Here is a 10,158-nt window from a genome sequence, read left to right as displayed (position 1 = left end):
AGAAAATCTGAGTCTTAAATGCAAGAATTTTCACTTTCAAATCATATCTGACTGTTTTAACGGGCTAATGAGCACAAAAAAGTGCATAAATTAAGAACTGAATACCATACTCTTCCTATCTCACAGGATTTCTAAAACATTTTAAAAGGCATATACGTCTGCACATTGTTCTGTCACAGATAACACAGGATTAAAGAATGGTAAAGAATGTGCCTGTCAGAATAAGGATCAACATTTGGGTTTAAGACAGAGCCCTGCAAAAGTTCAAGCCAAAATTACACTGTAAAAGCTTTGACCACAGGTAACTCAGGTAATCCCACTCTTTTACAAGGCAATATAGTTTTTCAAACATTAACTTAACAGAAAGCAGAAAAGAATCTGATAGAAAGAAAATCTCTTTATTATGTGTAAAATAATTATATTTTTTTGAAGAAAAACTTCAAAAACGTTTTGAAGAAGCATGGATGATTTATTCCAGAACACATTTCTGTAGCTAAGGCCTGTAGAGGGTGGAGCTAGTGCAGCTTCTCTATACCACTACAGAACAACATTTCTTTCAACTGGCATTGTACTAATGTCTTCTCTAGAAATAATGGTTTTCCATCCTAAAGCATTTAAATACAGTCAGCCTTTGCCTTTTCTACTAAAATGCATTCAATTAAAGATAGATTTTATACAGGATTAAAATTCCAATGTGCCTTAGTACAAACTGAGTTCCTAGCAACCTTTCATACAAGGATCCCTGTGTAAAACACTGTGTAAAACAGAAGTCTGTCTTAATTACACTCATAACCTGGTTTGGCTTGTCATGTGCAAGTGGCATTCCACTAAAGCTAAGTGTATTGCTGCACTTCATTGTGTGAATTCAATATGAGGTGGAATACCACAGAAAGCTGGCAATTTCCATTAGTTTTCACTGTTCACAGAAGCAGCATTTGTGTTCTAGTCCTTGCTTCTGAAAGTGGAGATGTCATAACAAGTTAATAATTTGTTCTGGAATCAGCAGCCCAATAAAAGCAGTGAGGATGTGACTTAAGCAGAAGCAGGGACCTAAGGACTGGAGGGAGAGAGGCACACAGCAGTGGTGCCACTGCCTGCTGCAAGCTGACTGTGGATTGGGAAGAGGAGAGGAGGAAGGGACTCGCCTTATGGCTGGAGTTGGAGTGCACCTGGAGAGCCAAGAAGCTCTTACACACACTGAGGGATCTCAAAAGCTGGTGTCCACCAGGGTCCATCCTGTCCCCAGTGACAACAGATCTTTCTTTTAGGTGACTGGGACAATGAAATGCACTGCAGCATTGCGTGAACCATCTCATCTCCCACGTCACATGGCACACATCTTGTTTTCTGAAGTTGTCAGCAGAGCCAGGGTTGTTGGCTTCTGTGTTCGTCTGCAGTTTTTCTCTTAGAAATGGTGCTGTGAACTGGCACAGGGGACATCTCACTGCCTCTTCTGCCCTGGGTTAGCACTGCTCCCTCTGGAGTCAGGTTCATGTTGGGCTCTGCAGTTCTCATGGCACTGCAACTGAACATTTGAATCAGACACTGCCTGAACTAAAAAGTTGAAAAAACAGGAGATTGATCAAAACACATAAGAAATTTTAAAGCAGTTCTATAAGTCAATCTTCATATTAACTAAAAGTCTTGGAAATTTTCTCATTAATTAGTTGGGAATATAAAGGATAACCCCATAAAATATATTTGCCTGTACCACCATGAAGAACTCTAAACTTAAATATTAACTACATTCTGAAAAGAGTCAATCTTTATCGAAAAATCAATTTTTCTTTTCTGCTTTTAGCTAATCATATCTAATGGACATAATTGGCCATTTCTCCAGACTCATGCTTTCAAAGATGGGTTTTTGTTGTTCTCCTCTACAAACAGGATAAAGTGCAGCACACATCTACATTTTAGTTTGGGAGATCAGGGTGCTGTCCACAGGATGTGAGATAAGCAAAACTCTCAGCAGGACTGGATAAATAAATTCACCTTTTCTTATTCAACGGTCACTTAACTATTTTTCTTTCTTTAATTTATGTGCTTGATGCCACCACTCTCAGTGGCTGCATTCATTGCAGAAATCTGCCCGTGTTTATTATCATGCCTGTTATCACTGTGAGCACACAGCACTCTGGTTCATCCCCATGTCAATTCTATTTTTCTGCCTTCATTCCAGAGAAGAAAGCTCCCTGTTAAATGGGCGTGTGCAATACTTCTACCCCTCTGCACATAAACCAGAAAAAAAAAAAAAAAAAAAAGCCTCATTTCCCCAAGACAAATTCAAGTTTTGAAAATGTGCACCCCACCTCAAGATCAGCTTACTGGTATTGCATTCCTAAAGAATTATTGAAATATACTGGGACAGTCTTAAGAATATAATTTTCATACAGGAAACTAACTCATGTTTCCTAAGGGCTGATTTTCCTTTATAATATCTAAACTTATTAACACTTATATTTCAATAACACTCAGAGGTTTATGCTATCTTCCACCAGGCAGATTATTTTTTCATTCTAAATGCCAGATATTGTAATGCTTGTTAGCTAACACATAGAAATAGGTAGAAATAATTCATTATAAAGCTAGACAAAACAGCAAAATATGAGTGTTAGAGACACTCTGAGAGAATGCAGTACCTGTTTGTTCATAAATACATAAATAATTGGATTATAAACGGTAGCTGTTTTAGAAAAGAAAGCCGGAATTGCTGCCAGACAAGGATCCAGCTCAATGGAGGGATATGCAGTGACGAGGAGAGAAAAGGTGGCGTATGGCATCCAGCAGATTAGAAAGGCAATGATCATACAAACAACCATTCTAGTCACTTGTCTTTCAGGTCTCCTGGTAGTTCTCAGCCTGCCTTGTGCATCTGACACCTTTTAAGAAAAGAGAAAAGATTCCAGAAAACAAACAACAAGGTTGTTCAGTGAGATGTCCAGTTGCTCTTCCCAAGAGATGGGTGCTGAAGTTACTGCTGAGGGACATCAGTTACCATACACCAGCATTAGTAAATTTTGCTTTGCTTAAATATCCTTATATTTTTATTGTCAGAGTGAAAAAGAAGGACATCATGGTGAGTCATAGGTAGATAGTGAGCCGAATTCCAGCACTTTCTATTCCATGTAGCTTTTGCAGACAACTGGGTGTCTGACATGGGTATTACAAGACAGGAGGGGCAAATTCCCACCAGGGGAGTCTCTCTGGCTCAGTGATGCTTTATGGCCCTCCTCAGAAGAACATTTACAATCTAATGGTATCAGAATTAAAGTGGGATTGGGCCATTTAGTCGGAATGCTCTCCCTTTTTTCCTCAGTGATCATGCAAGAAGCTGAAGCACTGATGTTCATACAGATTTAGCTGATGTCAAACAGCATCTTTCTGGAAAACATGCCTCTTTGGTTTCTGATGACTTAGTGAAACAAGGCACTGTTATGGAATGTTATTTTACATGAGGAATAATTAATAACTCTGTATAGCTCCAGAAAAACCTGATGCCAGGTCTTGCAAAATTACATTCTAATAAAATAAGATTTGTTTGCATAACGTGGCCTTTTAACTTCCTGCAGTAATGTTAGAACTCTATGGAGACATTTTCTCTAATAACTTTTGAACTGCACTTGGAGAATTCAACTATTTAGTATTTATCAAGTATTTATACTTAAAGAGCTATAGAAGCTCCTCCTAGGAAGGGCAATGTCCTCACCTCTGTAGAAAGTTGCAATCCGTGTCAGTTTTTACCAAATATAAATAAACAAACAACAACAACAACAATAATAATGAACTGTTACAATAACTGAAAGTTATTAGGCATTAACAAAGGCTGTGTTTGGTACTGATAAGATATTCCCTGCTAATACTAGAGATTTCTAGAGCATTTTTTCATGTATGCTGCTCCTACACTGTTCCTGGAAAAGGAACACAATCTCCTTTATTGCACTTTCAACTGTTTCATCTTTGTCTCGTATCAGCCTGGTCTTTTTTTTCAAATTCAGCTTTTCCTTTGTCTCTAAATACTGATAAAGAAAAAACATACTGCTGCTTTACCTTCCAAACAAAGGAATACAGCTATAATAAATTGCCTCTATTGTAAATTGCTAATTTGTTATTTTCCCAGAGATTAATCTCTTTCATCAACTTTGATGCTGCAGTGAAAGCTGCAATTGGCATTGTAAAGCTGGTCACTGGGACGGAGGGACTGGCAGACCATCCCACTCAGGAGCAAACCTCCACTGTGAAACCGTGGGACAAAATGCATGGGAAGGGGTGGTTGGGAACATCAAGAGCCCAACTCTGATGTTTGGATCTGTCTCTGTTCACTGTAGTCAGATTTTTGAAAATGAGCCTAGTTTTGAGATGTGACAATTATATATGGCAATTCATTATAGATTTACAGAATATGTTGCAGGTACTGGCTTTTCAGAGCTTTGCAGTAAATAGATATATCAATATTGTCGAAAAATCTTGTCCCCAAATCCTGTACCAAATAGGAATTTTCCTGTTCTGTTGTCTTCTCTGTCACATTTTTTCAGCTTCTCCTTTAGATCAGGTCAATACAAACATTAAAGAAAATTCAAAAGTATTTCTCAAGTCTTTTAAATATTCCTGTACAATCTAATATTTTGTTTATTAAACAGCATTGCATTATATACAAAGGCTACATCTTATTTTGAGCATATTACTAAGTAGTAGGCAGCACTCTTAAAATTTACAACTGCAGTCATTTTAAGCTGCATTCTAATTTGTCTGGTTTGGGTCTTATGAAATGTCACTGAAGTGCAGCACAATGGTGAATAAAGCAGTGCTGGATCATTCTGTTTATTTATGAGGCAGACATTCTTTCATTTGTATGATGTTTGACTAATGAAATGCATTGATAAGTGATGTGAACTCCACACTTTACAACATCACGTCTAGCCACAGCATGAGTTTCTGTAAGGAGAATTATGCAACAAGGGATGTAACTGAGTGTGTTTGCTGCCTGCAAATCTGATCAGCTTGTGTCTGATCTTTATAAAAAATCAAACACAGTAATTCCAAACGTTTGCCTGCATACGCATTTTTAGAGTTTACTTGTGAGTGCTTCTTCTTACCTTTTTTAGCTTCCACACCAATTTTCCATAGGATACCAAAATCACCAATAAGGGTATTATAAAACAGGTGGTGAAGAATGTAATAATGTACGTCCGGTCAGCATAAGCTCCCGAGTACCTGTATAAAATACAAAATACCCTGGGTATGTATTACTACTACATGCTCTCATCATTTTCTTGGAATATTAATCTTTCTTTTCAAAGATGTCACTAGTATTTTTGTCAAGTGTTTTTATTCGAGTGGCCCTTTGCAGCTGCAGTCATATCACCAGATGGAGCACTGGGCCATCTCCCTGCCCAGGGCTAGGAGAGGATCCCACAACTACAGGGTCAGCACAAAAGAGCTGTGGGGCTGATTAAGTGGGAAGGGACGTGTAGCCCAACCTCCTGCTCCAAGCAGAGCCAGCTATGGGATCAGACCAGCTTGCTCAGAGCTTTGTCCAGTCTTCTGAAAAAATCTCTTTGTCCTTTGACTCCTGACAAAAAGCACAAGGTCTAGGGTGATTATTTTCATCAGAGGTGGAGGCTCCACCCTTTAGAAATTTTTATTTTAGAAACTGATCACGGAAAATTTTGATCAGTTTTTTTACAGCTTTCTTTACATCTGGTTTTTTTCAGATATTTACATTATCTTTAACCCTTTCCTTTAAATTCCTGGCCCTGAGGCATCCTGAGCTGCAAGTTTCCTGTTTGACCATACCCTGTGAGAGTGGCCTTACCAGTTAGGCTCACAAGTAGTTCCAATCTTACTGGTGGTGTAACTGCTCCAACCAGCTGCTGGTGGAATGGTGCAAACGAAGGAAAAGCTCCACACAAAGACGACACCCAGAGCTGCGTGCTTGCCCCTCAAGCGGGTGCTCCAGAGCGGGCGGCAGACGGCGACGAAGCGCTCAAACGCCAGCAGGGCAAGAGACCAGAGAGCCACGATGCCTGCAGAGAGAGCACAGCCAGCAGCACTGCTGGCTACACCCTGGAGAGCAAACACCATGCCAGCTACAGAACCCCCAAACTGTTTGTTCTGAAAAGCATCTCTGGAGGTCGTCATTCCCCCTCAAGCACTGTCCATCTGGCAGGTTGTACAGAACCAAATCCAGCTGGGCTCTGAGTATCTTTGGAGATGGAGACCCCACAAGCACTCTGAGAAACCAGTTACACTCTTGACTACCCACAACATCAGACACCTTTTCTATCAACACAAGTTATGAAAGGATGGGCAATGTATTGTGCCTTATTCTAATATTAATAAAGAGCACAGGAATTTCACATTTGTCCAGTTTGCCAGTCTACAGTGTAAGGGCTACAAAACCAAGCAGCTAATCGGGCCAGTTAAGTGATTAGGACTTACACTTTTCATTCGGTTCTACTCTGAAAAGCTGCAAACTCCGTGTAGCATCCAAATTAATTAACTAAAATCTTCAAAACATTATCTTTGCAAAAATGATTTCAGGCTATCAGAAAACTCAAACCTGCAGACAGCTGCCCATAACATTAAATTATCAATGTAGGATCATATTACCTGGTGGAACACCAAAATCTCAAAATAGCCTGATCTTTCTCCATAGGACACAGCTTTAGTGCCAGAAACTGATGTAGAAGCATTGTCCCTCACTGACATTCCCTCTGTCTGACCTAAACAGCAGAGAGCAGCTGTGGGACTCCTTTTGAGGCTGAGGATCAGCACTGTGTGTGATTTAGAGCAGGGACAAGCATTACTGACTGTCTTCAGGCAGCTTTAGAAACGGGCAGGACGCAGGAATGAGTGTCTGGCTCAAGTGAGTAGACGCCCCATTTTAAACTAACATCCCATTTATTCTGCAGAGGTGTATTTACACACAGTACTATGAGACGAGGATTCTTCCTCTTAGAGTCCTTCTAATATTTTTGTGGTAAGTGAACAAAGCCATGAAAAGAAAACACAAAAAGATGAAGGTTTGCAGACTGACTGTTACAGCTGTGTCCCTGCTCCTCAGAGCCCCTGGAGCACAGAGAACACAACATGTTCCTGAGATCTTCCACCGTTTATGGGCAGCCACTCACTCTTTCTCTCTCTCTCTTATTTATCCATATATTCACACACCTAAATACAAATATTGAAAATAGCTATGCATAAGGATTTTTTTACTGAAATTAATTTACCATAAGCCCCACAACACTGCTATGCTATTGTCAAGCTTTTCCTCATTCTATGAAACATATTCAATGATCAGTAAGTACACATGCAACAGGCCATGTATAGGACAGGGACAGACAGAGAATTTTTTCACTCTCCACTACAGAATATATGTAACAAGGGAAAATTCCAGTGAATTCAAAGCATGCAAAGTCAGTGACTTAGGAAGCTGCAGTAGAATACATTGAAGGAAGTTGAAGGAAAAGAACTTACAACAACAAACAAAATCAAGCTTACCAAAAAATGTGACAGCAAATCCTTCCAATACGCAAGTCCAGTATCCCATAAAAAAATAACCTTTTAGATTTGTTAAAAAGCTGATGCTACCACCAGTCAGTGAGACCAGGAAATCAGCCACAGACAAATTGACTATAATATAATTGACAGGTTGTCTCAATTGCTTGAACTTAAAAGTTACCAGGATTACAGCCAGGTTCTCAGCAAGTGACAGGGAGGTCACCACCAACATGACTGCTGCCAGGAGGCTGAACTGCCAGGGCTGGATGGAGTCCAAGGGACGATGGAAGGGATCCCACCTGGCAGGAGCAGAGTAACTGGACAAGAGAGACCCATTTTCAAATGCTCTCAGTGCATCCATTACTTTGCTCAGTAGCAAAAGTAATATCGTACAATATTGGAGTTTCAAATCTGTAGATAATATTCAGGATTAAAAGGAGATATTTGCTCTCTCCAACAAAAGTGTGAACAAACTCCCCTTCCTTCTGCTCTCCAATAATAATCGAGGAAAAAATGCTTTGGTTGGAGGAGAGTTTAGTGCTGCAGAGTGAATAGGGATTAGCAAGAATATCTCTTAGAGCAACTTCTGCCTCTCTCTGCCCACTGCCTCTCTCTGCAGCTGTGCCTTTATCTGCAGTAGAGCCCAGCTGCAGGAGCTGCAGGTTTCTTCCTCCTGCAGCAGCCAGCAGTGCTGAAACACACCTCAGCTCAGCCTTGCCCTGTGGGGAAAAAAGTCAGTGCTTGCTTGGGAGCCTCCCACACTTCCAGCACTTTAAAAGGAAAGGTGAGAGGGAGACGTCTGTGGTGACCCAGAGAGCTTACAGGAATTTGGGAAAAGGGACTGTAAATGCTGAAATCAAAATAATGTCATGTTTGACATTATACTGACCCTTTTCGAGTGGCTCCCATAGAATTCACTATGGATGAACTTTCCTCTGCAGACCCTGCAAACCAAGAGATCAGGCAACAGGTGGAACCATCAGGGAGCAAAAACCAGACCTAGGGACTCCTTTCCTCTAGCTGCACAAGATTAGATCCCACTGTCTCTTTGCAAAGCAGTTATTTTTTTATTAATTAACCTGACTATCTCTGATAACCAACAAATGAAAATAAATATTCTAAATATTTCACTTGTTCAGAAGCCTTTGTAATGACTGATGTAAAGATAACCTACATCTGGCTGCAGTGATATGTGCAATACACATGGGGCCTCATTACATACATGTCATATTTAGCAAAGTTCTGCTGCTAATTTCTAGCCCCAAAATGCATTACTTTTAGCTCAACTTCTGAGTAGTCTTGCTTTCTTAGATCTGATGATGATTGAAAAATGTTCTGAAAGCCTACTAAATATAATTACAATATTAAAAACTGAAATTCAGCATCAACAGGAAAAAAAGCAGCAAAGTTTCTTGCTTCATACCAACAACTGAATCTATCTTTACCCAAAACAACTCCTGTAGCCCAGGTAGCTGGTGGAAGGACTTGACTGCATGTGGCTGACATGAGGAGCTGTATCTGCTGTATCATTTTGTTGGCAGATTTTGTCAGTTTGTTGCTTAACGTGTCATCTAACCTCTGATTAAATTGGTGGAATTTAACAGAATAGTAAGAACTGAGGCATTACTGAAAGTTAATTGCAAATCCATATTTGACCCTGACTTGATCCTACATGACTTAATATGTGCTTCTGCTCTAAATAGTAATTTTGGATATTATTAAGACTATTCAAGAGCTTACATAAAACATTCCTGTCCCTTTCTGCTCGCTCTGAAAAAATCAGTCTGAAATTTGAAAAATTAAAGGGATTTTTCTATTTCTCCTGTCCTATCAGTAAATAATTACTTTCAGTCTCTTTGCAGATGGTTTCCCCAAGTAGGACTGATCTGAATATAAGTTCCTTTTCTGCAAACTGAATATACTTGCAGGTGCTTTAATGAACATAGAAATACTTCCTGAGTACTTCCTTTCGAGATACACCAGAAGTTAGCATCCACATATCTTGTTTCCTCCAGTGTCAATGGAGCCAATGGAGCTCATAATTGCCTGTGATTGGACTTTTCTGATAGCATAGCATCTTTTATGTACTCTCTTGACCATCGAATTAGGTTTTACCTAATAAATTTATTTTTGTGTCTGTACTGAAATAGAATATTTATTGCTGAGAATTTATGAGAAAAAAGTAAAATGTTCTGAGATACTACTTTAAGAGAGTTTAGGTACTACATAAACCAAGCCATATGTCACTTCATCATACACAAAGCTCCATGAAAATAAGAACAATGACTACCCAGTTCAGTGACTCTCTTATTCCTAGCACAAATATCACAGATATATGTTCCTGTATGCCTCAGATTGTTCAGGGTTAATTTTTTAAACAATGGTATCTATTGCAGCCCTAAATAAAAAGTTTACATATCTTACAGCCCATTAAAGGCTTGTACTGTTCAAAATGCCATTAAATTCTATCACCTAAAGTGAGTCTCAATAATCAGGGCAAAGATGGGGTGAAGAGAGTTGTTAAGGAGACAGGACCAGTGGCACCACCTTTTCCTCGTGCTGCAGGAATGCTGCAGTTGCAGCTCTCCCTTGTGGCCCAGCAGGTCAGCAGGAGGCAGCCTGGGAGGGACTCCAGAGGATCACACAGCCTGCAGAGCC

The 10,158-nt window shown here is 39.8% G+C and overlaps 1 protein-coding gene across 1 annotated transcript; it reads right to left on the bottom strand.

The window, feature by feature from the left end:
• Positions 1 to 379: 379 nt before the first annotated feature.
• Positions 380 to 7,332, bottom strand: LOC106861934 (opsin-VA-like). Its single transcript, XM_014890665.2, has 4 exons — positions 5,813 to 7,332; positions 5,094 to 5,211; positions 2,640 to 2,879; positions 380 to 1,554 (listed from the first exon to the last, which is right to left on the bottom strand). Exons 1-4 carry the CDS (start codon positions 6,136 to 6,138, stop codon positions 1,357 to 1,359), a joined length of 882 nt encoding a protein of 293 aa, XP_014746151.2. The 5' UTR covers positions 6,139 to 7,332; the 3' UTR covers positions 380 to 1,356.
• Positions 7,333 to 10,158: the final 2,826 nt, after the last annotated feature.

This window comes from Sturnus vulgaris, chromosome 8, assembly GCF_052056855.1.
Source record: "Sturnus vulgaris isolate bStuVul1 chromosome 8, bStuVul1.hap1, whole genome shotgun sequence".
In the NCBI taxonomy this organism is placed as follows: Eukaryota; Metazoa; Chordata; class Aves; order Passeriformes; family Sturnidae; genus Sturnus; species Sturnus vulgaris.
This window is presented reverse-complemented; position numbering and strand designations above follow the sequence as displayed.

Coding starts and splice junctions, on each gene's coding strand:
- LOC106861934 (XM_014890665.2), bottom strand. CDS start 6,138: ATGACGACCTCCAGAGATGCTTTTCAGAACAAACAGTTTGGGGGTTCT. Junction 2,880..5,093: donor TGGTGTGGAAGCTAAAAAAG/GTAAGAAGAAGC, acceptor TTTTCTTAAAAG/GTGTCAGATGCACAAGGCAG. Junction 1,555..2,639: donor ATGTATTTATGAACAAACAG/GTACTGCATTCT, acceptor TCAACTTTTTAG/TTCAGGCAGTGTCTGATTCA.